Source organism: Postia placenta, assembly GCF_002117355.1.
Source record: "Postia placenta MAD-698-R-SB12 unplaced genomic scaffold POSPLAscaffold_11, whole genome shotgun sequence".
Taxonomy (NCBI): domain Eukaryota; kingdom Fungi; phylum Basidiomycota; class Agaricomycetes; order Polyporales; family Adustoporiaceae; genus Rhodonia; species Rhodonia placenta.
This window is the reverse complement of record NW_020169842.1, coordinates 24530-52343: the sequence shown is the minus strand read 5'-3', so window position 1 is coordinate 52343 and position 27814 is coordinate 24530. Positions and strand designations below refer to the sequence as shown.

The window sequence follows — 27814 nt, the reverse complement described above, 5'->3', positions numbered from 1 at the left end:
ATGACATCTCTCGAGCATATACCAGGCAAGTAGGATTGTTCCACGAGTACCTGTAGCTTTACACGGTCGGATAGTGTATCATTACATCGTTCCAGATTTATACAAATTTATAGATGGTCGCAACACGCACGCACGCTGGCGTAACACACCTGGCTCAGTGTTCTGTCTCTTCCCAGGTTCTGCCTACTGTCTTTATGAGATCGGCTTCGGTGACGGCCTTGCCGCTCGTGAAGTACCCAGAAGCGATCTTGGCATCGATCTCGACACGCGCATCTGGCGGCAGCAGGTATTCTGCAAATAAATGTAAGTCACGGCACGCATTCTACTCATGGATGAGTTCGGGAGCTTACCGGGAATGTCGTATCGCTTGAGGATCGGGATGCCCGACTGCACGATGGCGTTGTATTTCCTGCGCAAGACATCGGTCCGTCAATATCGAGAAAAGCGGTGCCTCAAGATGTCTCAACGCACATGTCACTCATCGAAACCATGTTGTCAATCTTCTTGATGCCTAGCCAGTGTAGAACGTCCGGCATCAGCGCCTGGAAGCGCATATCCTTCACGCCGGCGATGAGCTCTGTGGCCTTGAAGTACTTGTCCGCGGAGTCACCGCCACGCTTGCGCAAGTTGTACACCAGGTACCTGTCGGCGGCCATCGGTGAGCTCCTGGGACACATGATGATTGTAGATGAATGCGCACTTGGTCACCTCGCCAAGAGCGCGGCCTTCCTTGCGGAAGTAAACGACGAGCCCAACGCCTCCGCGCTGTGCGCCGCGCACACATTCTTCGATCGCGTATGTCAGATAGGGCTTGCACGTACAGATGTCCGATCCAAAGACGTCAGATCCGTTACCTGTGACAAATGTCAGCTGAGTGTATCCGGTCAGTTTCACGTAACAACTAACATTCATCATGCACCCGAAGAGTCAGCTCCTTTGACTCGTCTGAGAGGTATGCAGGGTTACCGACTGTGAATGGTGAGGTCACGATGATGTTACAGGACTCGCGCGAAATTAAGCACATACAGATGTACGCGGTCAAGTTGCCGATTGGCGGGAGGAAAACCTTGATGTCGGGTCGAGTGATCAGTTCAGGGTACATTCCTCCCGTGTCCTCAAACAGAGCACGGCGCAGAAGGCTTTCTGAGCTGGTCCCGGAATCTCGGTAAGCCATACACATGGCATGCTGTCTAGAAGCACTCACATGCCGAACCGCTCTGCAACACCAGGAAGATACCACACAGGCTCCACCGCAGCCTTGTTGATCGCAATCTCCACGCCCGGGTCCGCCGTGCTCTCTGTCCCATCCGCATTTCTCAGAGGCATGCTCTTGAGGAGGATCTTCCCGTCGACTTTGAGGTCGCCCTTGCGCGCCGTCTCGTCGATCTCGCTCAGCTTCAGGTGCCCCCTGGTGACTGCGATGCTCGGGCGCACGTCCAGCCCGAGCTCCTCGAGCTCGCGGCGGAACGCCTGCGGGACGACGTGCCCCCACGGGTCGAACGAGACGATCTTGGTCGGGTCCGCCCACGCGGGCTGCGGCGGGATCGGCACGGCCGGCTCCGTCTTGGAGTAGTCCGGCTTGTGCGACGGCGCGAGCGTGCCCATCGCGATGGCCAATGCGCGGTAGATCGAGTATGAGCCCGAGTGCGCGCCGATCGCGTTGCGCTGCTTGATCGAGGACGGCAGGCGCGAGCAGATGATGGGCCCGCGTACGGCAGGATCCGCCACGCCCCAGTTGAGGTGGTAGGGCTTGATGCCAGACTGGTCGGGGTACGCTGAAGGTGAGAGGGGAGGGGTTAGCATGATATGATATGAACAGACGATACCGCGCAATGAACGAATTTGATGCCGAATTTGAGGTATGACAGAAGTCCAAGGACCATCACATCCGATGGCTCGGTTGCTTCGCGCGGGCGTTGCCGTCAGAGAATACACTGCCGCTTTACACCCGAGTTATACACTGCAAGCCAGTCGCTCTGACCTGGCGTAGAATCCCTTCAGGGTCCTCGAGACATGATGCCCATGTTACGGACTGCACTTGCGGCTAATGCGCTTTCATCCACCCAGATCCTGGGGCGGGACTCAGACTTAAGCACGGCCAGTTGGATCTTAAACATTGCATGCGGAGGCTCGACGACCTAGGTTGGAGCAGACTGCCATGAGGTCACTACTACCACCTGGTCACGCCCTGCCGTAGTCCATACGGGGTACAGGTTGACGACTCCTCTAGAAACGTCCGATCTCTACCATGGCATCCACAACCCTGGATACGACCAGGGATATCTGGCCCCCCGTTGCCTGGTAGGCTGAGAGCACCGCCATCACCGGTAGCTGACACCACGCCGCGGCGCGACTCTCACGCCGCCGCCGCAAGGCGTTCGTAATACACCGGAAAGCCAGGCAAAGCCCAACAGGGATGAGAGTGATAGGGTCTGATAAGTATCGAACTCACTTGTCAGCAGTACTCTCCCTGGGTACAGCAGCCTTTCGCGCTCCTTGTCGCCGATGACGCCGTTATCCGAGCCCGTCCCGACGGCTGAGGTCGATGTGGTGCTCTGTCCATGGCTTAGCGGGCCGGATGGAGAGATCGCTGTGGGCGCGATGCTGGACAACGAGCTATCAGGGTGGTGCGTCGGGATAGCGATGGTATTGTACTGAGGCGACGAGACCGGACTTGCGGGGTGCGCCAATGCATCTAGCTGATCAAGGACTCCTAAGCAACCCAGACGACAGACGCAAACCACACGTGGGCGTGCGCACCTTGGCCTGCAGCGCCTGCTGCGAGACCTGGAGGGCCTCGAGCTGGCCGAGGATCTGGGTGAGGAGGGCGTCGGAGATAGGCTGGGACATGGTCGTTGGGGGCTGAGCGCAAGTGCAGGCGCGAGGTGTTACCTATCGCGGGGACCTTATATACGTACACGCACTGGCTGCGCGACGGTGCGTCGTGCGCTCGAGGCCCGGGGAATAAGTCGTATCACGTCGTCTGACTCGGCGTTGTATGTAAGTATGTAACGGATGTTCGCTGCTTCTGTTATCGTCAGACGCCCGGCCCCGCCTCCAGGGGGCCCGTTACGCCGGTCCGCCGACGTCCTCTATATCGCTCGGCATAATATGGATAACGGAAAGATGTATATTGCAGGGGTATTACTTTCTGCGGGGTGATGGGCATATGTCTGGCATAATGGACAGGTACAGCGAGATAGGGGCCGGAGACAAAGCAATATGGAACACATAAGAGAAGCTACCAACCTGCCCGCAGACCCTACATTTGCTCGCCCAAGCAAGTGCGCCCCAACTCAACGCGACTGGACCCCTTCTCCGCTTCATCTCTGCCCAGCATCCTCATGAAGACCGTCCTTTCAGAGCGCCATTGACGTGTCGGAAGTGACCCGCCACCATCCCTGCACATCCGCCAGAGCACTGGCCGTGCACCCCGTCGAAGGGCATGGACGTCGCACGATGTGAACGCTTTATGGAGACTGTGAGGGGAGCCTGGCCGACGCCACGAGGGATGTAGCAGTCGAGGAAGGCCTGTTTGCGAGAAGGTCTTCCGGTGTCTCCGAGGGATTGCCTAATGCATTCCGGCAAGGCACAAGACTATCATGGAAGCCCAAATGCTGCTTGGCTCGCCGCATGCGCAGATTTCAGCAATTCTGCTGCCTCGGGGTAGTAGGACATTCGGTGAGGGGTCTCGTCGCGGCCTGATGCGGGGTAACGAGCGTGATCAGGTAGGGTACGGGTAGGGGAACGCGCCGCGCGCGTCGAACGGGCAGTATGCTAGCTATGCATATTGAGCAGTATGTTAGGCAAATCCAATACGCACCCATGACCTTTTATACAGCAATCGGAGACTAGGCGTGAGCATGTCGAGTTTGCAGTGACTTGGACGGACCGCACAACAAGTGGACCAGGACAATCGTGCACAACTAGGCGAGCCATAAGCAGATTTGTTCTTGGCTGAGACAACGTGTGACTAGTATTGTAGAAATTAGATAGAGACCTAAGAGTGGTGGCTGGAGACAGGATAAGGTAGGACAATCCAGTAGGGATCCATTGTCCAGTGCATTGTAGACAGAGGATAGAAGAAGGCACATCCGGTACTCGGCAATTGCTCAAGGATTTGAGGACTGCTATCTCGAGAGTTGCGACCGACGAGCGACAGGACAAGCTATTTCCACCTTGCGTTCACGGCGGCCACTATAGTATTAGGGCCTCCGCTATATAACTGTTCAGTGCATACGCTGCAATATAGGCCTTCAAATGGATTATTGCTTGGAAGTCGCAAAGCCCTGGACGAGCGATGACGGAAGCAAGCAAAGTGGAACAACAGGCGCCAACCAGCGCGTTGGGCGTTTATTCGTTCCTCTTGCTCAACGTCGACGACGAGCAGTTTCTTCAACATGGCCACCGCGACAGTTTTGCATGCTGCCACTCATACGGTCGTGAGCGCACAAGCACAGTCTAATAGTCCTCCCATCGTCGCACTGCTCCGCGTCGTCTCCTCGTGGTCAACTATCGTCCTCTCCTCCGTCCTGCGCGCCGTCGCGTCGCTCGCGCGTGCTGGTGCTATCCCTCTGTCCGCTCTCGCGATAGCTCTTTACTACACGCTGCTTTACGTGCTTGCGCCTGCGATTGTCTTCTGTGACATAGTACTGGAAGTGTTCGTGCGCACACCGTATGCCATCGTGACATCGGTGCTCGCGAACGTGTACCCGCTGTACGTTTTCGTCGGTGCCTCTTGCATCTGTGCAGCGTGCATTGGGCTGGCGGCGCGGGTTTGCACAAATGCTGTCAAGTCTGCTTTGTTCCCGCCCACAAGACCTACGGGACCAGCGCCGACATCCAAGATGCGAAAGCGGGTATCGATAAAGGAAGAGAAGGCATAGGCTTCACCATTGTTTTCCCCTACACTCCAAGCCGATGCCCTTTTTCTGTCCGCCATGTGTATTGTCTCGCAGGCCACAAGTCCTATGTCACATCCTCGCTCCCGCGCCTTGTCTGTTTTTGCTCGGCAACAGGCGACTCCTGCACAATTTGACCAGTGATGTCCCATCTCTGGCTACTTTCGCTTTTCAAATTTCACCCTCTCCCCAATGACCTCATCTGGAGGCACATTCGTGTTTCTCATTCAAGATGTACAAGGCGCTGAGCTAGATCGTTAGCAGTGAGTACATAAGCATGTAACTTTGCGTCGACGGAGCATGAATGACGTTTGGCCCGACCAACAGAGTTCACACCCAGCAGCATTGCGCTCCGGTGCGTGTGCTGCTCGGGGATCTATTGTGCATATGGCTCCTCTCCAGCATAATCTCATCTCTACCCCCACCGCTTTCTCAAATGCAGCTGCCGGTCCTCAAGCATACCACGGCGCGGCAGCGACGATCCCTCAGTGCCCACTCTTTGGTTCACAAGCTTCCCGTCGTCGCAGGTGCCGAGCGCATCTCACGCCGCGCCATGCCCACGATCAAGGACGTCAATATTCCCAATTACTGGCTCGAGTCGAATGGCCTCGCACCGCTCGCAGCGCTGCCCGCGTGGGTGACCGCGTTTCCTAGGGACATCTTCGTGCATCGCGTGGCCGAGGAGGGTTCGCAGCTGTGCACACGGTTGCGGAAGGGCACGTAGGTCTTCGCTGGAAAAGGCGTGCACCATCCGCTGCTGTGGGAGTATGTGCTAGTATGCGCGAGGGAGTACTGGAGTGGGTGAACGCGAGGCCTCAGCTCAGATGCCCTGGGCGACCGGGTGAACTGGACGTGGAGGGGGGTCACGGGGTGAGGTCCACAGCAAGTACTTACTGGTCACGCTCACTCGAGAATGTTTCTGAGATATGATAGGACTGCTGTGTAGTAAAGACAACAGCCGTGGAAGACGTAAATACATGATACTCAGCTCACACTCGTGGGTGTGATCATTTCTTATTTCTTGTCTCGCACTGAACAACACTGTCTTGGGTCTTGTGCCAGGGCAACAGGCTGGTTTGGCGTGTCACGCGGTGTTGACTAACCAATGGGTCATTCGAAGCGAAGCCTGTACTCGACGCAGGCGGAAGTCACATGAGGGTGCATTCAGTAATACCACCTCTGCCTACATCGTTGGCCGTTTTAAAGTTACAGACAATCCTTACCTTTCGTTTACCGTCTACTACAGACATCTTTCATCCTCACCCACGGAGGGCTTACTACAGCGTTGTCTGTTATGGGTGCCGATTTGGCGCTACACTCGTTAGTACGGGCACAGACAACTCAAGGTCGCTATATGTTGTGAAGAAGCAGATGGCATGTCTGCGGCGTCTCTACTCTAGTCTGGGAACTTGCTACTAGCATCAGGTGACAGAGATCCGGCCAACTTGGCATTACCCGGTGGATGGTCGGAAGGCGAAGTCCCACATCACAGACGAGGGCAGGATGGAGGCTTTGTAGGACCTTCAAATCGGTGACCTTTGATGGTCCGCTGCGTCTCGGAATATGTTTATGGAGAAAGATGCCGGTTCTCAATCTTTGTTTTAAAGTACTGATCAAACTCCCAAACCAGTACTAACTGCCCTCGGTAACCCTGGAAACAAGATACAAATCTAAAGATCCATGATCAAACGAATGACCTAAAGATCCGATCGTCTTATAACTTACAAGAGAGGTACATTTCTCACCGTTCTCGCTAGCACGGGCGCAACTCATAGTATTATTACGATCGTTTGTAGTCTAGTTAGTCCTAACGTCCCGCTATCCAGTACCGCAAGCCGGCACTTTTGCCCCAAAACAACAGTGTCTTCACAAACGATGAAATAATTTCAATAGGTATGTGCTCGTGAATCATGATTCATCCACTGGCAGCATGTTGATGCATATCTGATTTTGGTAGGACCATTCATGGCACAGCCTGAGATGGACGGATGTCGAAAGATCGCGACACCTACTTTCTTCTTCTGCATCGACGTCAATGTCCGCCTGTCAATGTGCAGCAGATGATTCACAACGGGGCAGAGCACATCTTTGAACCATTGGGATGCGGACTCCAATGAACCTATTTGGGTACCAACTGGGCAAGGCGCGCAATCCTTCATCAACTCGGCCTTCCTGCTATAGACTCAGACGCCAGTGAACTTCGTCAGTCTGTTCAAGATGAAACTCCTTTTGTGAGTAAGAGCCATTTCATGGATGTATCTGTCATGATATTGACCGAGTGAATCGAGGATTGCAAGACATGCCGTCTACTGCTTTGAACATGGTGTGCTGAAATCTTCATCGTGAGCTTCAAATAAGGATTGCATTTGGCTGCCATGCCCGCGATGCGTGCTGCACCCATCTGCTGTCTCCGCAGGACACACATACACAGGCCCTTTCCTTTGGGCTATGCAAGTGTGAGGTGAGATTCAACAATTGCATACGATTGAAGCGCATTCTGAACAAACAATCTGGTCCGACAGAACACTCACTGTGCTTCGCGCTCCCATATACGTAAACACCTGACGGTGTAGTGCCAACTGTGTGGTATGTATGTCTCCCAGTCATGGGGCCTTGGGTTTGTTAGGGCGCATAAAGCAGGAGATCTCGTAACTCAGACTGCTACTCAGATAACACATTTCACGAGAATGGGGTTCTATTCTCTAACACTGGTCACCCTGCCAATCTCTACGCCCTCCTCTACAAGCCCAAGAACAGCAAAAATAGTCACTACCGATAACATTGTCCTATCTACTGCGCATAATACCTCGATTTCCTCAGCGCCCCCTAGTTCACTCTCGCCCACTTCTCAGACAGGGCCTAATATGACCTCCACATACTCTCCTTCCATCACTTCGACAGTTGCCCTTTCAAGCATTATCGATCCAAAGAGCAGTGTTAAGAGCGTTGAGTGAGTTCTGGTCAGCAACATGAGAGTCATTGAGAGACTGACGTCAAACACAGTCACTACCTCAGCACGGCATCCGCCGCTAGCACTCTGTTACTGCCTACAGAAGCCTCAAACACGGTGTCGGCAAACACATCATCTACTAGCACCTATCGACCTATAGAGACCTTGGGCACGGCGTCGACCAGCGTTTCGCCCGCAACGCATCCACCTACAGCCGCTATCATCGGCGCTGTAGTAGGACTCATTGTCCTTGCTACGATGCTATTTGTCTTCATGCGCCGACACCGCCAGCGCAGTCGAAGAGCTATGCTGTGCGGAGGTACGAGTTGGCAGAAAATGGAGGATTACCAGGAAGCGGGTGGGGCTATCTTGCGCGAACGGTTTTTGCGGCTCGGATCGCTGTCGCCCGCAGTGTCTCCCCTGGATGAAACACTGTCCTCTTGCCCAGGCACAAGATCTCACTCTCCGTTTCTTGATCAGCATGCCAGCTGGGCAGCTTCGACTCATACTCTAGCTGCCACCCTCTCTCCGCTGTCTCTCGATATTGCGTTGCGCGAAAGCGCCGGGCATGGCCCCGCGTTGTCCAAGTCCAGCAGTCTGCGAGAGGAAATAGCGCGCGAACGACGTGGTGTCGAAGAGCATGTCGCCGAGCTGCAGCGCCGCCACGGATCATCAGGAGCCGCGTCCCGTGTTTCTGCAAACACACAGAGTGGGGAAGAGACGGCACCTGGTTATGGGGTCGACGAAGACGATAACGCCGCTTCAAGAAGGCAAATGGAGTACCTGCTGGCGGAGATAGAGAGACTACGCGCGATTGAGTCGGCTTTGGCCGACCCGCCGCCTGCATATGACTGTAGTCCATCGAGAGGATGCATGTCTTGCGGACATGTAGGCTGAGGCATCTCTAGTGACACAGTACACAATTTTATATACCCAGTTTTGATGTCTCTACCTAACAAGGAAGCCGCTTGGGCTACATTGTTTCAATTAAACGGACGGTCCCTATGGTACATACGAGAGGCGATGTCTCCAGGAGAGCTATCAAGCACGGAGATCTCAGTAGGTAGAAACAGTGCCCTCGCAAAAGCTGGTGTTGAACATAGATCCGCGACCGCGCTGCCGTGGGACCAGTGTTCGCGAGCTGACGTCTTACTAACTGCTTCTAAACATAGCAAACTGACTGCCGTTTATGCTCATTCGTCAAGAGCTTCTCTATAGTCAGGTTTGGGTCTTGATTAACTGTCAACAGCCTTCAGAGGCCTCAGAAGGGATGTAATCGCAAAGCATAGAGCGCATTATAAAGTCGAGAGACATGGCCATTAGTAATATGTGTAGAAACGAGTGTCGGCGTCGGGTTCGAACAAGCGAGCGCGAAGGTTTACGGAAGCGAGCGGCGCGGGAAAAGATCAAATACGAAGCGGTTTGTCTCGTCCTCGGGGCGGGGAGGCAAACGCGCGAAGCAATTACATGCGAGAACTCGGCCTAATATAGTAAACACTTATCTAAATCAGGTACACAGGAACAAGGTACTATCGCGCCGCAGCGCGGCACGTCGGCGAGCCGGTAGTCGGGCATGCGCTCGCCCAGTTGTTCCAACAATATGGGCCTTGGTGGTAATAGTAGTATGCGTGACGGTCATGGGTATAGTATCACCTCATTCGAGTCCGGACAAGCGTTCTATTGTCATAGATAATTTAGGCTCGACGAAATATTCGCGAAAACATACTTGCATACTGTATGTCATAAGTGGTAATGAATATTTCTTCGTACGATGCATCGTGTGAAAGACCCCACTGAGGTTATATGAGCGCCCATAGGATGCCATTACTCTGCCCAGAATCACAACAGTGTATCCATATTGTTTCGGCGGCCACAAGTCCCATGTCTTGTCGCGCCTCGTCTGTTATGCTTGGCTACAGGCGACTCCTCGATAGTCTTACCAGCGACGCCACATCCCTGGCTACATCTGCTTTACAAATCCACCCCATCTTCGATGTCTCAATCTGGGGGCGCACTCACGTTTCCCATTCCAGACGTACATGACGGTGAGCAATATCGTCAGCAGTAAGTGGATAAGCATTTAACCTTGCGTCGACCAAGCATGAACAACACGTTTGGATTGAGCGACGAACTTTATACCCGATGACCTTGCGTTGCGGTACGTCTGCCGCTTGGCCAAGGACATCACAGTATCTAGATTGTGATCATCACCAGCATGCTTCCTCGTAGTCGCAATTCAATGCGCTTATGCGTCGTACACAACATAGCTCCTCCCGCATAACCGCAACTCTTGAAAATGCGGTTGTCGTTCCTCGAGAGTGCAACGGCCCAGCGGCGATGCTCCCGCGGTGCTGACCTCCCGGTTGACAAGCCCGTCATCGCAGGCGCTAAGCCCGTCTCGCGTCGCATCCTGTGCAAGATCAAGGACGTCGATATATGTTCGGATCACTGGCCCGAGTCTGATGGCCCCCCGCGCCACTCGCAGTACCATCCGCGTGGGTCTTCAAGTTACTGGGCGCGTCTTCATGCATCGCGTGGTCGAGCAGTGTCCGCAGTTAATAAATATCATCGCAGGAGGGCACGTGGATCTTCGCTAGCCACGGTCATCCACTGCCAATGCTAGAGAAGCATGCACGAAGGAAGGAGGGTGAGTGTGATGAAAATCAGCGTAGTCATGTTCTGTTGATCGGCTGCATCTGACAAGTGTCATTGCATGCAACAGACGCGAAACCTCACGAGTTCTGCGACAATATGCTCTACTTCGTCAGATTTCTCGGGTATTTTTCTCGCTCAATAGTCGAAATACAATTGTGCCGCTCGCTCACCGGGAAATGTGCTCACCTATAGTATCACCACTGCATCGCATCTTATTGCACTTCGGGTGTCTAATCACGTCTCGCGAGTCCTTGATAGCATGCCTGAGTCAGTTTGAAACACGTGGAACCGATAACGACCACTATCAAGGGTTCGCAGCACAGCCATTGGATGCCTACGGGAGACAGCGAAGTGTCATTATGCATCTTGTGCGTTGAATGGGGAATCGCGCGTTCATTCTTCATTACGACCTGCAATAGCACCGGAAGACCAGATGAACTGAAATGAGGTGAGGGCCACGGCGAAAGCCCACGAGTAACGTTGCCATGATTAGTTTCTCCAAATATGACAGGACTGTAGAACAGCTAACGTGATGTACGTAGGGTATCAGCACAACGGCAACAACTGCCGAAGTCACAGATTTGAAAACGAGTACACATTCCTTTCACGTGTCTAATTCCTCGGCGGCCAGAACCATACTGACTTGATCCTAATACTAGAGCCTACCCAATTGACACGCAAAGGCACTATGTCTCCGAACACAGTTGAAATGTTGGTAAGCGTATTGATGTTCCTATATTTGTCGGTAGCTTCTGTGCAATTGCTCATTTCTATGAAGCGCACCGAGTACAAGACATTCCGGATCATGACGGGTTTGGTCGCGAATCGACATATAAACTGAACCCCTTTAGAGTCGGCGATCTCGCCTGCCCGCCATCTCTCACTGGCTTGGGTCTCGCTATGAGGTCTGCCCTTCTCGCGGCTGTCTTACTTTCGGCTGGGTTAATTCGAGTAGTCTTAGGCTCTACGCTTGACTCTGATACCCATAGGCAGTCCACCAAAAGCACCCTCGCCCCATCCTTCGTCGTATTTCCTACAGACACCCCTTCTTCCAGATCGACAAATCATCCCGAAATTGACTCCTCTTTTGCCACCAGCACACGTCGCTCCACATCTATTTTTACAAGTCATATCGCCGCGAGTTCAACGAACTCTGATCGGATCTCACCGAGCACGTCTACAAGATCTGCTTCATCCCCCCTATCGAAACCCAATGTATCCACTCACTCGAGGTTAGCGGTACATCTATGTTTGCTAAGCCAATGCGAAGGATGACGGGTCTTTCTAGCACAACATCGTCTACTGCTACTTTACCACTCGCTGCCACGGCGCCTTCTGCTACCCATTCTTCGCATGAAAGGACAGCAGCGGCTGTGTCACATCGACCTATCGGCGCCATTGTTGGGGGTGTGATGGGAGGTGCTGCCGCCATCGCGCCTTTGCCTCTCTTAGCCTTCTGCTGGTGCCGCCGTGGACTTGGGAGAGGTGTCGCTATGATCCAACGTGAGCGAGTCCATGAGCCGATGCATGGACCTCGTCGACGGGAACCCGCATTCGACATAGACGACGATGGAGTAGCAACACAGCCCCCGATGTTGTCCCTGCCTACACCGCTTGCCCTGCCAATCGAGATTCCAGTGGTTCAACAAATCAGCAGCTTGGGCCTGGTTTCACAGAGTGCTCGTACGGAGTCACCGAATAATATTTATTCGGATGCTTCCAGAAATTTGTCGACTACTTCTACCACGTCTGCAAAACAAGCGCATCACGACGCATTGGCCATGCGACGCGAAGCAATTGCACGGGAAACGCGCGGGATTGCTACTGATTTTCAGCGACCGCGGCTACCTTCACCGGGCATAGACAACAATCCAAGGAACTCGGAGGACCACGTGGACTCGCTTTCGCTATCGTTTGCCGCAGAGGAGCTGAAGCAGCAGATTGGAAGCTTGCAAACACAGGTGGAACGACTACAGGTGGTTATCGCAGCGCTGGTTGCACCACCGCCTGCGTACGACGAAGAGGGAAGCGTCGTGCACGCACCGTAGATGACTAGAAGCGCGAACTCGTAGGTGGTCTGAGGATTATCATCACCTGCATATCAGCTATGTAGTCATTGGGAGGATTGTGAGTCTCTCATGTTGTCATTATTCGTATAAAAGTCTCTAGCTTGCCAATTACAGGGGGGACTCTGGTGCTATTCAAGTATTCTCGGCGCGAGCATCCGAATAAGAGCTGTATATTAAAGACAGAGGAGTGAAACAGCCAGTGAGATGTCAATTCCAAGATAATAGGGACTCGACCAACAACTTCGCAATGCCCAATGAAGCGGTGAGCAAATGATTGAAAAGCTATTAGCAGCATGAAGCGAAGTGAGGGCTAGGAGCCGCGTTTTGGCAGCTGCTTGTAATCAATCATTTGTATACGGCGAGGAGAGAGTTGATCGGGTATCGCTTCGTCGCCCCAGGCAAGTGGCGGGAACAACTTTGTTTCAGGACCATTGTCGCATCGTAGAGATGCACGCGTTGGTATGTGAATTTCACACCACACTTGCGGTTCTTGTTGACATGAGTCTTACACTGCCGTATGAAGAAGTCGTCGACAGGTCCGAGAACCACGGATTTGACGAGTGCACCCCATCTCTGTCGCTGTTGAGACACATCTTGGCCCATGACCTGTGATTCTATCTGCCTGCTACTTATGGTAAATGTGTACAGCATGCACCGCCTGGGTCAACATGCATCAACATAACCTAATTGCTTGTCTCCGAGCCAAATGTCGAACGATCAGCTAACCGGGCCTGGCTAGCACTGCGAAGTGCAACTAGTAAGTCATGCCGAGCTTTGAAACTTATGACGATGTCACCTTTGCAGGCGGACCTTCCTGTCGGGCGGTTGAGCCATGGATATGTGCCGTTGATTCATTATCAGCAGCGGCACACGCAATATTTGTCACGGCCAATATCAATCATATGCACAGAGGTGCGGATGTTGAATTATCACGATGCTGTCGTTTTCATGTCGATAAGAAAGTTCAACTGCCTAGATACAGCATAGCACTCATTCATTAAACGGAATACATTTCCGGATCAACAGGATGCAGACTCCGATGGAGTTATCGGGGCACGCTGTCTGATCGTGCATCACATCGCCCCCTTAGCGCAGGCTCCGACGGCAATATCTTTTTTCACCGTTGAAATTCAACTTGAGAAGCGGTCGACACTAAGGTTGTACCATACCATATATCAAGTCCTTCGTGCGTAACAGTTCTTTCACTTCCTAGTTTCCTGTGATGCTGATGTCGTTTGCTGAGTTCGTTAGGTGTATGAATAACTATATGCGTCTGTTTTTGGAAATTCCCAAGTGTATACCTCCGTCATGCGCTTCCGATAAAACCATCTCATCTCCTCACTTCACGCGACCTACCGTTCCCCAATTCACGACTTGTCTACTTAACCGGTACCCACGCCTTGCTCGTCGGACACATGTATGTCCCTCTCCTGACCTTAACTAAGCAGAAGTCAGAAGCTGACCCTGTGTTGTGACCGGCAGAAGCCCAGAACGAATGACTTAGTATCACAGTGCATACAGAGCTCTGGCTACTGGTCGAACTTGCGTTCCAATTGCTTTGCTTCAGAACAACGCTCAATTTCAGGCCTCTTTGGGTCGATACTTCAATCGTGATTCTTCAACGCTTGACAGGGAGTGTCTTATACATCGATGTTTGGCTCGGGACTCGTTGGAGTACGACCATCAGAAGATCTCTCTCATTCTTCTTTCTCTTGTTTTTTCTATCTTTGCGTTCCTTCGAGTTCGGCCACGCCAACACCAACGCACACCAACGCACCCTCCACACACACTACGGCCCCTCAGATTGCTTCCACTTTTACTAAAGTGACTACCAGGCCCTCTTCCTCTGCTCCCCGTTTCACCACTTTGACGTCCACAACGACTCCCATTCCACCTCCTATACCACCCACCTCTCCAATTGTGTCTCACGTAACCCCGGCGTATAGACCTCCAAATGCTTCAACAAGTATTGTCGCAAGCAGTGTAGTAAATACTAATGGCAATCCCAGGTTTGCGATGCTTTACATCGCTGGAAATATTGAGAAACTGATGCGATAGTCAACCACAGCGAAGTACCCGATACCAGCATTCTTGCATCAATACCCCCTGCATCAATATTCCCCGCAGGAAGTTCAAATACGACACCGGCTAGTACTTCATCTATTGTCCTTCAACCTACGGAAACCTCAGACACGGCGTTGTCTAGTACACCACTCGCTGCAGGCCGACCTACAGGGGCCATTATCGGCGCTGCGGTGGGATTCCCTGTCATTGTCACGGCTACGCTTGTCTTCTTGTACTGGTACTACCGCCGGAGACGAAATGCGAAGAAAAGAGCAGATGCCAAATGGAAGACGTTGGAGCGCACGCTAGAGCCAGGCGGCACAGCGATGCATCAATACGCATACCCATCCTGGATGGTACCGAAACATGGGTTTACAAAGCATCCCCCACCATCTCCTGCGCTTCAATCTCGTCCGCACTCCCCGCTTCTGTACCACCGGCGATTCAGCTGGGAGGCTGGGAAGACTTCCGCTGCCTTCACCTCACAGACACGTCTGGATACCGCGACACAGACCAGGACCAAGAACCTGCGGGAAGAGCTGGCGCGCGAACGGCGCGGTATCGAGGAACACGTCGCGGAGCTGCGGCGCCATGGGCCAAGGCCTGTGTCCCGTGATCTTGCGCACGTACAGGACGGGGAGGAAGCGGTGCCCGGCTATGGGGTCGACGCGATTGAGAACCCCGCTTTGACAAGACAAATCGAGTACCTGCTGGTGGAGATAGAGCGGCTGCGCGCGGCTGAGTTGGCTTTAGATGATCCGCCACCTGCGTATGTGTAACTTCTTGAGAACTTGAATTGTGGATATATAACTTACGCATAAGTATCTAACATATACCTAGTCCTTACGTCTGCGTCGTCTGGACGATATGAACGATCCATCTGGTTTTCAATGTTGGACACATTGATAGATGGCTTACAGAAAGCGGAGACCTCAGCTTAGTAAATTGATATCTGAGGGCTGATGTCATCGTTTGTCGCTTCCAAATGCCGAATGTGGCAAACTAGCTGCCGTTTATGGACACTCCTCGAGAGCTTGTTGTATCTTCGATGTAGCATCTCCATGGACTGACAACGGCTTTCGAAAGCCTCGCCCGTTGGTCAATCATGAAACATAGAGAACACATAAGAGTCAAATGGCGATGGCGAGCTGGCCTAAGCCCCTCCCCCGGTTCTCTCCCGGCTCTCCCCGATCACAAGGACGTGTGGTCTTCAATCGATCCTGACCTTTATCTCCCCTCCTCATCTTCTTCTGAGAGCTTTGCCTTTGCCTTACTTCTTCAGCGTGAGGCTATCATAGGCCTTGTCACTTCTATCACCTTGAAGGATAACACAGAGCCGAATCCTGTGAAAACAGTCGCCCGTCAAACCTCATTTGAGGAGGTAGATTCTGGTCACCTCTGTCGAGTCGATGCCGTGGTATCTCTCCCAGTCTACTCATCTACTCGTGTGTCGGGGCTTTGTGGTCGCATTCTGAGTCTCATGATACAACTGAGCAAGATGGGTCAGTTACGCTTAACCAAAGTTCCCTGTCTTGTTTCCTCGCCTCCATGCCCGCTCTATATTCGTATCCATGGGGCCGGTACATATGCAAGGCGTCTGACAAATATCAATGGATATTCAAGTTGCAAGTCGAGGGTGAAGTACTCATGAGATCTCGCAGCAGATTAGATACGCGCCTCTGGGCGTTCCCTGAGCTCCCTGGTACGTGCGTTGAACCTCACGAACGTGTTTTATCCGAGTTGACATGTATAACGACATTATTGATCATGATGAAATGAGATAGTGAAGGGCTTCAAATGACCAGCGCTGTGCTCTGTCCCGAGCATTACAAACTGGATGCCGCTCCGCGGCAGGAGTTCTGGGACATAATCTGCATACGCAATCTCCATCCTCAACTTCTGAAGGCCGTCACCAACGCGCCTAGCGGATGGAGCTTGCCAATGGGAGTTTTGTGCCTGATCATGCGGGGGGCGACCGGTAAAGAGGTTTCCAAACCCGGAGAGAACGATCCCGCGTGCGGGACACCGGATTGATCCAGTCACAGACGCCCGCTATAGCTCATGCCCGAATTCGATGTGCGCGACACTCGAAACGACTCGATAATTTCCGAAGAACCAGTGACCCTGGTGGCTGGATCGTCGGTGAGGAGCAGGAGTCTCGCAGCTGCCTGCAGGCATCCGCGAGCTGCTGTCGCTTATCAGCGTAATCCATTCTGTTGGCGTCCCCGATTTCGGAATTATGGCAGGTGCGGCGAAAGATCCGGCACTCGGCCCTTGTCAACTGACGCTTCCCCAATGTGGGGGCTGATGCGGGGTAAAGCGCCTCCCTTTTTATAGCGCCTGACTTCCTTTCGATCCTGCTGAAGGCTCACTTCGTCTCCCCCACCATGCCGTCTGACTACTTGCACAGTCTATATACGGGCTTCATTCCCCGCCGTGAAAGGTCAGTCGACAGCAAGACCCTTTGGGCTGCCATCTGCAGCATTACCTTGGTGCAGTGGGGCCACTTCTGGTGTGGGTAAGTTGCCACCAAATTCCCCGCGTTTGACTGCGCGTTAGCGTTTCTGACTGATGAGCGATCGTTTTCAGATGGCTGGCGTGGATATGCGACTCGTTTGATTTCTTCAGCGTGTCTCTCAGTGTCACCAACCTCGAGAAACAGTTCAACAAGCCTCCTGGAACTATTGTCCGTCACGTGATGTCACTGCACGAAACGGCGGCTCTGACGATGTTCTTTCACATAGACGACAGCAATTACTTTGACGTTGTTGTTCCGTTCGCTGGGTGCAGTGAGTACCCATTTCACGCAATATTAAACAGGGTGCTTCGGCGCGCGTCGTCACGATTATCGGCCAACGCGCGCGCCATCGAGTCATACAGTGGCTCAGTTGAAAAATTGGGGCTGACTCGCTCTGCCCCCCATATCAGATCATCTTCGGTGTACTGTCCGACCGTTACGGCCGAAAATGGCCCCTCGTTGCGAATCTCCTCATCGCTGCCGCCTTTGAGCTTGGCTCCGGCTTTGTGCAAACATTCCCGCAGTTCCTCGCCGTGCGTTCCCTCTTCGGCGTCGCCATGGGCGGCATCTGGGGCCTGGCGTCGTCAACTGCGCTCGAGAATCTCCCCGTGGAGGCGCGTGGGCTTGCCTCTGGCTTCTTGCAGGAGGGATACGCGGTGGGATACCTCATTGCCGCCGTCGTGAACCTCACCCTTGTGCCTGAGACCTCGTCTGGGTGGCGAGGGCTGTTCTGGCTTGGCGCGGGCCTGTCTGTGCTTGCGGCAGCCGTCCGTGCGGTCCTACCGGAGAGTGAGCTCTTTTTGCGCGCGAAGGCGGTAGAGCGTGCGCAGGGTCATACCACGGTGAACAAGACACGCGTCTTCATGCACGAGACGTGGGAGATGCTTAAGCGGCATTGGATATTGTGCTGCTACGCGGTCTTGTTGATGACAGGTGGGCGACTCAATACGCTGGAGATATGACTCTATAGGGCTAACTGGCACCAGGCTTCAACTTCCTGTCGCACGGCTCTCAGGTTGGTACCGATCTCGCGCACGCCCGGCACGACGCTGATGCTTGCTTCTAGGATTTGTACCCCACGTACCTCACCACAACCAAAGGATTCAGCCAACACGATGCAACTGTGGCTACTATTATCGGGAATTGCGTACGTTGATGTTCACTATTGTCACATGTGAATGCGTCTCATTGATGTCTTACAGGGCGCTATCGCGTGAGTGCACATACGCTCGCTTCGTTTTCGTGCTTTGCTGATATTTTGACAGCGGCGGCACTATTGCTGGCTGGTTGAGTCAGTATGCTGGCCGACGTCTGACCATCATGTGAGTGTTGCCTTTTTTTCTGTGCTATCTGCTCATCTCGCTGCTTAGCATGTTTGTGGTGATTGTGGGAGGTATGTCTACCCGAGCCACTGCATACGTCCAATCTAGTGACCCTTGATTCGCAGCGTTCATTCCCCTTTGGATCCTTCCGTCGACATTCGGCGCTCTTGCCGCAGGCGCGTTCTGCATACAATTCGGTGTGCAGGGCGCATGGGGTGTCGTAAGTGGCTGTCTTTCTGCCATGGTTCTCCATCGATGACTGAGTATGTCCGGGAAACACATGACAGATCCCAATCCAGCTGAACGAGATGTCGCCCCCTGCATTCCGTGCAACATTCCCTGGCGTCGCGTATCAAATAGGCAACGTAAGTTATACATCTATGCATCTGCCGTGTCCTCGTCTCCTGTGCGCTGCGTGGTTGACACAACGTTCATGGCGCTATAGATGGTCTCGTCTGCGTCCGCGCAGATCGAAGCCAGTGCGTATTTTTGTCTGCGCTCTTCTGATGGTCCCATGCTAACCTCGTGTTCTTGCCGCAGCCGGTGCCGCCCATCTAAAAAAAGTGACGACTATCGTGAACGGGGAGCCAAAGTTGGTCGCCAATTATGCCACCGTAAGTCCGCAGTACATTGAGTGAGCTGGATGTTCTGTGACGGGGGAATCCACATCTGCCTGTAGGTGCAAGGTATTCTTGTCGGTGTCGTCGCCGCTTTCGTGGTGCTTTGCACGATCGTCGGCCCTGAGTACGTATCGTCTTATGTCGCCTGTCAAGTGCACGCGAGGAACGTCTGCTCACCCATGACGTCTTGACACATACAGGAACCACGGCTCGCGCTTCGAGAAGTACAAGGCGGCGTTCGAAGAGGGTGCCGGACGCGACGAGGAGATGCCCGACGTCGAGGAAGTGCAAGACTCTGCCGACGCAAGTTCACGTGCCGCAAGCATACGGGAAGTGCGCGAGAAGGACCTCGATGTATGAGTGCGCTCCGCATCCGCAGTGGACCGGGTGACATGTTGGGTGTTATGTCCTGCATACCCTTGTATGGGATAGATACTTCACGATGTGATGATGATGATGAGGCACATAGTATACTGACGACTTCTGTAACGAGCTATGATGTATTTTACCCGTTTGAATTTAGAGATAGCCAATCAGCACCTTACGATTATCATGCTTGGATTCATCTAATGGTAGGCGACCTCGTCTTCTGCCTTGTAGGGCGCTGAAACCAGGAACCAAAAGAAGAGTATTTATAGGTGAGATATTGCAGTCGAGCTAAACACTACCGCTTGGCCTTTTTCATACTCCTTCGTGAACCCTTCTTTTCCTTGTCCTTTCCGCCCTTCTCTTCGCCATCGTCTGCCTTCCTCTTCTGTCCTGTGACAGTTGCCTTCACACTGATGACCGTAGACTTGCCGTGCGCACCACCGTTAGCGAGCTTCGCAATCTGTGCTTCGGCCATGCTCCAGTTGGCGGACGAATCGTCGATCGCATATCTAAGACGAGAGAGACAGTCTGTGAGCCGCGCCAGGTTCAAGCAATGCGTCGAGACAATGTCGGAAGCCGTGGGGAATGGCAGAAATATATATACTCACTTGCTCAGGTCCAGCGAGTCGATCATCTCGCGTTGCTTCTCCCGCAGCGCCCGGGTCGCCTCGTTGCCTGCGTCCTTGAGCTCCGCCTCGAGGCTCGTCTCCACAGGCTTCCAGTTCGTGCCGCCTTCTCCGGACTCGAGGCGTGATGCCGCGGGCTCCTCCGGCATCGAGGCACTGATCGCACTCTTTTGGATATCGACGAGCCGCTTGCTGAACTTCTTGATCACCTTGACGAAAAGCGCAAGCGCTTGTGAAACGGGGAGCGACAGTTCTGCCTGAAAGTGCAGACCGAAACCGATCAGCGACCAGGAGAAATAGGAGAGCGGATCGAGACGTACTTCAACCTCTTCGATCGTTTTTCGCTGCAGACCGAGCGCCAGCAGGATGGAGCTCTGCACTGCACTGAGATGGACCTCGTCTCCCAGTCGCTTCTCAAAGTAGAGAGACGCGGCCGTTGGCAAGAGGTCGAGGATGACATGGTAGTCCAGCATGTTATTAGAGTATGACTCGAGTCTCTTGAGGTCGAAGGGGGATAGGAGGATCGACATTTCGGCGTGTGTGAGCGCTAGAAAGGGTGTCAGCCTACCTCAGCGCATAAGAATCATGACTCGTGAAACATCAAACCTTTTGTGCCATCATCGCCGAGGATTTTAACACCATTGTTAGCAGCCTCAAGTATGCTCAAGGAAGTGACACTGCCGAATTCCCGGAACTTGAACGAGAGCAACGAGAGGAATCTCCGCCGGAAGTCTGCCAATCACAGTCAGTCTTCTAACAAACGTAGCAACACAAGCAACATGCCTTTGGCAAATTCTCCCAGCCACTCCAGTTCACTGTTTGTTGAGGTATTCAATCCCCGTACCATGACAGAAGTGTGCTCTCCAGTAAGTTCACTCTGCGTCTGTCGTACGTAGAGGGGTACATAGCCTGCTCGTTTCCAAAATCTGCGAGACCGTGAACGTTCGCCCGTGTTAATCAGCTATCTACGTACCTGAGGAGCTGAGGAGTCAAGCCATACGATACACCGAGGTAGTCCAGTGTCTCAGGTTTCCGTTCTGTTAGGCGCTGCAGCAGGGGCGGCATGGCTGTTGCAGCACGAACAGTAGGCTTGTCAGTCAGAAGATCCATCGTCTGCAAGAGTGCAAAATGTCAGTACATGTGATACGCCACCTTCTTGTGAAAACGTACATCATCGATCGCAGCTGGATCTGGATACGATGGTTCTGGCTGCGATGTTTCGTCAAGATTAAAGTATTCTCCGCTGTAGAATGAGTTCAGCGCTTGTAGTGCACGAGCACCGTATCCCATCTACATGGCACCTGGTCAGCATCAACAGCAAAAGCAGCGATAAGTTTCGTTTGACACACATTTGCGTAATCCGGATGTGTCGCTATACGGACGATTCTCGCGCCGGAAAGCAATGCGAATTTGCTCTCTTGGAATTGCTGCGAGATGAGCCAAGGAATCATGTCACCACCAGCGCGGAACCCTCGATGGAGCCCGTCCATGATGGCTTGCCGGCTGATGTTCCCTTCCAGCGCAACCTGTAACACGACGAGCGGCTCTGGCAGGTGGCTCTCGTCGTCCTTGATCGGAGGCAGGAGCACAAATAGGTGGTGCGCGGGTGCGTCAGACAACAACTGCAAGTCGTTTGGCTGGTTTTTGTAGTGGCTCGCGACGTACAGCGCCATCATGCGCTGCAGGAACACTTCCGACGCGGGATGGTAGCTGAACAGCGTGTCACGAGATACGTAGAACAACTCGCACTGCGACGGGTGCGGTGTGCCGTGCACGCCTGCCTTGGGCACGAGCGTGGCGTCGAGACAAAGTAGACCGTTGAGCCACCGTTCGACCTGGTCTCCTGCGGCGTACCGGATCGGTGTCTCGAGCTTGATCTCCCGCAGCGTACGCGCCTTGGGCGGCGCCTTCGCCGAAGGCTTCTTCGACGAGCTCGCCGCGGAGGCGGAGGCGTCCTCGGCGGCGGCATCCTTCGTGAGCGAGGGCCGTGTGCTCTCGCGCAGCTGCTGGATGAGCTTGAGTGACAGCGATCGGCCCGTGCCCTCATAGCCGTTGATTGTCGACGCCATGAAAACAAGGTAGGGCCCGATGAGGTTGCGTACAAGCGGGAGCGGGATCGCTGCGGCCTCATCGATGATGACGAGCTCGGCCTGCCCTAGAACATGGGCGTCTTGAGGTTGTATGTACTGCGTGGGGTCAAATGGATGCACGCAGAAAGGGTAAAGACGCATACCTGGATGGTTTGCCTGTGATCTCGGAAGACGTTCACGCGTACGATCGCTTTGTTGAAGTCCGGATTTGTGCTCTGTGCGATGTCGTAATCGAGGTGCTCCTCGTACCCAAGCGCATCCATGCCTTTGAATATGAATTCGAACAGCGTCTTCAAGTTCTCAGGGCTTGGACTTGTCACGAAGATATTCGAGTACCCGTGCGCAAGGGCCGCGGCGATTGCGAGCCCGAGCGCCGCCGACTTGCCACGACCGCGCGCTGCGGTGAGCGTGACAGTCGATGAGAGCGTTTTCTCCGCGATCGCGTCCACGAATGTGAGCAGTGCCTGGGCCTGGTCCACCGTTTTTGCGAGCTTGACGAGCTCGCCAACAGGCTTCGTGTCCGCAAGGTTGTCCTGCAGTTCCTTCAGCTCGGATGCCTCTTTCCCCTTGCCCGGAGTATCCTCAAGCGGCGCAATATCCTTGCCCCGCGAGATCGGCAATACGTTCAGCTCGTCGTCGAGCACCAGGCAGTCGTCACAAGAGCCGAGCGAGAGGATAAAGCGCTCGTTGAAACGCGCGACGACGGTGTCGTGTGCTGACGTGCGGTAGCGGGCGTGTACATCCTGGCGGACGTGAGTATCGGTCGATTATCGTTATGAGGTGCACGACATACCATAGTCATGGTGTACAGTTGCCGCAGCGAGCTCATGGTCTTGAGCAAAATGACGACGAGTCCACCGCCCTCCACGGTCTCGATGGTGCGTGCGAGCAGGTTGGGTGTGATGGCCTCAAAGTCCTGCAGCACACACATGCCGTACGTCTGACCGAGAATCTTTTGTGATTCCTTGTAGTATCTGCATGGAGATGAGGGGTATGTACGCTGATACATATGTCCGTGCACTTACGTGTAGCGTATGTCAGTGACGGTGATGAAAATCTCGAAGGGATCTTGGTCGTTTGGTTCACGGATGCCTCGCTTAACGTCTCGTTTAATCTTGGCCTCACGCTTTTTCCGATGGCTAAGTAGAACTGTGTGAGGAGGAACACAGTAAAGGATGACTGTGTGCGTACCTCGTAAAGCCAAGATCCTTTTTGTAGCACCATAGGACTGAGGGCCGAGCAGATACACGAGCTTGCGAAAGTAGGAAATGAAGATTCACAACCTGCAAGATACATTCGTGTAAAGGGTGATCAGAATATGATTAACAGTACACACGAGTGCGACTGGTCACGGCGGTACAGGCTGCCCTACGGCAAGGTACTTAGCCGAGACATAATCCTTGGACTGGATATCATGGCCTGGCCAGCACCTTCCGATGATAAATCATGCAGCATGTCCCGTCAAATCCACCGCTTCCGCCATTGAGAACTAAGTGCCTTGCTATGTCTTCGGCGAGAAGCTCACCTGGTCCCTGCCCTTGTCTCCGACCAAGACTATGAACGAGCGATGGTTCTTCTTGACATTGTTGTTGATAAGAATGGGAAGACGGGGGTCGAGTTGCTTCCGCATGGTCGGAGAAAGTCAAGATGTCCCAGCCCAAAATGAATTGCAAGCGAGAGGTAGTGGTAAGCGCCCGTGATCGAAAGCACAAATTTTGACGCGTTTGGAACAAGCGCTCGATTGATCTCATGTCGGCGTTTCGAGCAAGACCGTCAGAAGATTCGACTCTTTCAAGTCCAGCTGAAGCTCGCTTGCAGGGGATTTACCACAAATCTCGCCCAATCACTTGGACTATATATCTGGATCTACGACGGAAGCATGAGTGTCGGTGCCGTCGTCCTCCCTATTGTGACTGTACAGCCCGACTTTGGTTCAGTGATCTCAGATGTACGTCAAGCACTGGTCTCGGACGAGACTTTTTGGCTCTCGTGCTACAAAGCAGGCGAGACCTCGGTTCATGGCAAGGTGCTTGCCACTCTGGACGACGTCGATCGCGATCTTGTCCGCTTGGAGGGGAGAGATGGCGTCGGAATGGAACACCACAACGAGGTGAGCTTTGTGTATCCTCCATTTCTCCGGTGAATGTGCAAATTGTCAGGAAAGGGTGACTTTGTCTTTAGACTGTATTCGCAGCTCGATGCCCAGCGCTGAATGTTCCACGCACACGCCTCGCCGTGCCCACAAAGTCTTACACCGGTCTTTCCTCTAATCCACGCCGGGTGCGTCCTCTTGTTGCCATGAATACATACACCTGCCTGCTTACACCATGTCCCCAACTCCCAGGCGACTAAAATCACAGCATTCGACGTCGCTCCCGATGGCAGCCAATTCACCGTCGGCTACCACGACGGCTCCGTCTCCATCCACTCCGCTTCCTCGCCCTCGGCCCCACCCACCATCTGCAAGCCGCACCTCAGCACCGTCACTGCTCTCCGTTTCTTCCCCTCCTCCCGTGTCCTCCTCACTACCGGCAACGACTTCTCTGTCACCATCATCCCAGCCGAGCTGCCAGATCCATCTGCTGCCTCCGCACCACCGGCTCCCGCTCCCGCCCGCACCTTTCGTGGGCACGCGCGCGCAGTCACCTCGGCTGCGATCGTCTCACGCGGCCGCAACCTCCTCTCGGGGTCTAAGGACAGTACGCTGCGCCTCTGGGACGCTCCCTCGGGCGAGCAGATCCGCATGATGACCACCGCCGCACCGATCCTTTCGCTCAGCCTCGGCACCGGCTCGGCCTCAAGCTCAGCCGCAGCTGACGGCACGCTAGACCCCCGTGAGGTGGACACCGCGGACAAGCTAGCATTTTGTGCATTGCAGGACGGTACATTCGAGCAGGTCGACCTGCGCACCAAGACGCGCGTCTTCCGCTCCACCGCCGGAACGGGCGCGAGCGCGCTGAACACGATTGCGTACGCAGCGGAGCACAGCCTTCTTGCGACGGGATCCGCTTCGGGCCTAGTTTCCATCTACGATGTACGCGCGCTCGGCGCACCGCTGACGACATTCAGGCGCAACAGTGCATCCGTAGAGGACGTCGCATTCGTTGACCTTGGCCGTTCGGCATTCGCGCTGCCACACCTGGAAGTCAACGGGACTGTGCCACATACGAATGGTGATATTGCGGAGGTCGGGCTCGCAATCGCCACGGAGGACGGGCTGCCGTACATCGCGAGCGTGCACCCACATGCGCCCAGTGTGCGTGCTGAGCTTGTGGGGACAGACTGCGATCCTGTGCGCGCTGTGCGGGTTGTGCAAGGAGAACATTTGTGGACTGCAGCAGACGATGGGGTTGTGCGTCAATATCGGGTATGATGAGAAGGTTTAGCGAGCAGATAATGTATGCTGTATCAATATCCTGGGCCTGGAATATGTACGTGCCTTGAGGTCCTTCACGATTTCATCTGAATGCCCCGCTTGTGCTTAGAGCTGTTGCAAACAATGTATCCATCGTGTTCCGTTACTCTTTCTTAGAAGTCTTCCACCCGCAGCACACGACAATGTTTTCAGCCCAGCTTGAACTATTGTGCAACATGCTTCATAAATTCTAAAGAGCGAGACCAAGCACAGGTCAAGTTCTTCTAGTAAGCACTAGGGGTGCGGGCTGTATACCAAATCCAAGCCCAATAAGGCTGCGTCGCTACCTGCCTCGAGCCCTTCAGACACACCCATACACTGGGGGCAATCCAAGATTTCCGCTCTCCGAATATTGTCCAGAAATCCATCGAAGTGTAGGAAATAAAAATTGAATACCTGATTTCCAAATATCGAAAGAAAGCCATAAATAAGTGCCGCATATTCGGAGCTCCGAATATGGCAACAAATATATTACATAATCATTCCTCGAATATAGGCCATGATATTCATTGATTGTTCTGTGACAAAACATTGTACTGACAAGTAGAGTTTTCAAAGGATATCCGTAGATTAATTCATAGGTCTTAATTGTAATATCCGTGAGGCCATAATCTAGGACAAATCAAGCATTAACTCTACAATTTTTGGATTGTTCGGCCTCGCAGAATGCTTCGTATGATATAGTAATCGGGGCTATTTTATGGGAAGAACAACTAGCAGAGATGTTTCCTATTACCTCTTCTTAAATCCTAAATCAATCAGACAGAAATGTTACATGTCCAGAACCCAAATATTGCAAGCAATTTGGACTCTGTATCAAGGCGACTGATCTCAATTTTGAGTGAACATGAATTCCAGAACAAATCACTCTCTGCCGAGCTCATAATCATAACTGCTCTCACAATCACTTTAGCTGGTTACATGAGAGGGCATAAATCTATCAGATAATGAGTATTTGGACTGCCGAGCAGGAATGTATGACCTTCTTTGGTCCCCTGTTCCTGCTTACCCTTCAAACATGGGCAAATACCTCTTGATTTCATTTGAGCTGTCAGCAAATCAGTGTCTTTGTTTGGACATTGCTATGTTGAATCTTGTGGTCTTCTTCCAATCATAGCCTCCACCTTTAGGGAACCTAAGCTCAATTGGACTCTCTTCAGAACACAGGTGCTCCATATGATAAATTCTGTGGTAGTGCTGTCTGAGCAGCACTGGTGTCCTCAGACCCAGAACATTTGTAAGTGTATGTTTTGTGTCCAACATAAGCTTCATCCCTGGTGGGAATGGAAGCACATCACACCTACAATAAGCTGTATGTGTGTGAATTGCTCTTGTTGGATCTGCCTAACCATTGATTTCATGACTTGATATGACCTGCCACTCTTATAGGCAATGCAACACTGCACACAAACAATACCATGCACCTGAGTTGCTCTCACCATCGGTGGTCCTCGCCTCACCCTTCAATCAGTTTTGATCCTGGTTCACACAGGTACCAGTGCAGGGCATCGTGCATGAGTCTGAGGCAATGACACTCTGCACAGTGTCCATGGCTGGGATCCCCTCCGTGCACATCATGCTCTTTAAGCAGCTGGACCTGCGCAGATTTGTCTTCTACATGAGCTACATGTCATGCAAGTTGCAGGAGCTGCACATGAATACACATGGGGCACTCGCATTCCACTGGCGCAAGGTGCACAAGCAGGTGCAGGTTGTTGTGCATGTGGAGAGCGATGCATACTTTCACAGCCACCCCGTTGGCAGCCGGTTGTGGCACAACTTGGTACTGCATTCAGCCATTTTTAAATTTTTTCCTTTCTGTGGGCTCAAACCTGTGACCCCTGTATTATATGCTCAAATGGACAAGTCCTTATCTACTGTACAATTAGATTAGATGGGGCGGCAGTGCACGGCACAGCCCTGGCGCTGCTTACACAACACGCTAACTTATCGACCCCCGGGGCTATGTCAGCAATGCTGCACACAAACCAACTGCACACAGACCAACGTGCACAGCCTGCCCTAAACCCACCATGTATATAAACCGGCCTCTGCTGCCCTAGAGACCTCAGTTTTGCCCTCTTGTCCCTAGGTCAGTAAGCCTTCCTTTGTATCCTTTCTTTACTTCACTAACTAATATATTATCTTGTCCCTAGCCTTAAGTTTGAGCACTGCTCACCATCGCTTGAATGAGGATCAGTCAAACGACCCCCAG

The 27814-nt window shown here is 53.2% G+C and overlaps 8 protein-coding genes across 8 annotated transcripts in view; 6 read left to right on the top strand and 2 right to left on the bottom strand.

Annotated features, from left to right (window-relative positions):
* Positions 1-52: 52 nt before the first annotated feature.
* Positions 53-2850, bottom strand: POSPLADRAFT_1183304 (hypothetical protein; the record flags this gene model as incomplete). The annotated part of the gene is made up of 9 exons (XM_024488991.1): positions 53-291; positions 351-409; positions 472-642; positions 701-854; positions 907-969; positions 1027-1148; positions 1205-1775; positions 2453-2616; positions 2747-2850. The coding sequence occupies 9 exons, from the start codon at positions 2848-2850 to the stop codon at positions 155-157; spliced, it is 1545 nt and encodes a 514-aa protein (XP_024336430.1). The 3' UTR covers positions 53-154.
* A 1550-nt stretch (positions 2851-4400) lies between these two features.
* Positions 4401-9468, top strand: POSPLADRAFT_1149703 (hypothetical protein; the record flags this gene model as incomplete). Its single annotated transcript, XM_024486340.1, has 14 exons — positions 4401-4717; positions 4753-4996; positions 5344-5621; positions 5678-5771; positions 6327-6415; positions 6698-6701; positions 6728-6794; positions 6859-6938; positions 7318-7362; positions 7754-7851; positions 7905-8704; positions 8789-8910; positions 9187-9271; positions 9371-9468. The coding sequence occupies 14 exons, from the start codon at positions 4401-4403 to the stop codon at positions 9466-9468; spliced, it is 2421 nt and encodes an 806-aa protein (XP_024336429.1).
* Positions 9469-11999: 2531 nt separating this feature from the next.
* On the top strand, positions 12000-12554 carry POSPLADRAFT_1149086 (hypothetical protein; the record flags this gene model as incomplete). Its single annotated transcript, XM_024486263.1, has 1 exon — positions 12000-12554. The coding sequence occupies one exon, from the start codon at positions 12000-12002 to the stop codon at positions 12552-12554; it is 555 nt and encodes a 184-aa protein (XP_024336428.1).
* A 3149-nt stretch (positions 12555-15703) lies between these two features.
* POSPLADRAFT_1040712 (hypothetical protein) lies at positions 15704-16419 on the top strand. The gene is made up of 4 exons (XM_024477789.1): positions 15704-15982; positions 16036-16128; positions 16184-16236; positions 16285-16419. The coding sequence occupies exons 1-4, from the start codon at positions 15745-15747 to the stop codon at positions 16288-16290; spliced, it is 390 nt and encodes a 129-aa protein (XP_024336427.1). The 5' UTR covers positions 15704-15744; the 3' UTR covers positions 16291-16419.
* A 607-nt stretch (positions 16420-17026) lies between these two features.
* On the top strand, positions 17027-19459 carry POSPLADRAFT_1058940 (hypothetical protein; the record flags this gene model as incomplete). Its single annotated transcript, XM_024481103.1, has 15 exons — positions 17027-17157; positions 17229-17325; positions 17384-17428; positions 17568-18090; positions 18144-18172; positions 18224-18304; positions 18360-18370; positions 18423-18479; positions 18528-18550; positions 18605-18699; positions 18767-18844; positions 18925-18958; positions 19020-19093; positions 19159-19223; positions 19300-19459. 15 exons carry the CDS (start codon positions 17027-17029, stop codon positions 19457-19459), a joined length of 1503 nt encoding a protein of 500 aa, XP_024336426.1.
* Positions 19460-19698: 239 nt separating this feature from the next.
* Positions 19699-23814, bottom strand: POSPLADRAFT_1066857 (hypothetical protein; the record flags this gene model as incomplete). Its single annotated transcript, XM_024482116.1, has 13 exons — positions 19699-19977; positions 20077-20351; positions 20415-20641; positions 20701-20826; positions 20878-21020; positions 21068-21207; positions 21265-21384; positions 21444-22280; positions 22328-22927; positions 22978-23158; positions 23210-23323; positions 23376-23467; positions 23710-23814. 13 exons carry the CDS (start codon positions 23812-23814, stop codon positions 19764-19766), a joined length of 3174 nt encoding a protein of 1057 aa, XP_024336425.1. The 3' UTR covers positions 19699-19763.
* A 249-nt stretch (positions 23815-24063) lies between these two features.
* Positions 24064-25705, top strand: POSPLADRAFT_1183297 (hypothetical protein; the record flags this gene model as incomplete). The annotated part of the gene is made up of 3 exons (XM_024488990.1): positions 24064-24294; positions 24366-24464; positions 24529-25705. The coding sequence occupies 3 exons, from the start codon at positions 24064-24066 to the stop codon at positions 25555-25557; spliced, it is 1359 nt and encodes a 452-aa protein (XP_024336424.1). The 3' UTR covers positions 25558-25705.
* Positions 25706-26968: 1263 nt separating this feature from the next.
* POSPLADRAFT_1048130 (hypothetical protein) overlaps positions 26969-27814 on the top strand; it is a gene marked incomplete at both ends in the record, with an annotated part of 1839 nt that continues 993 nt past the window's right edge. The window contains 2 exons of the mRNA XM_024479446.1: positions 26969-27046; positions 27092-27366. Of these exons, the coding sequence (XP_024336423.1) occupies positions 26969-27046; positions 27092-27366 (353 nt within the window). The remainder of the gene's footprint in view (positions 27047-27091; positions 27367-27814) is intronic.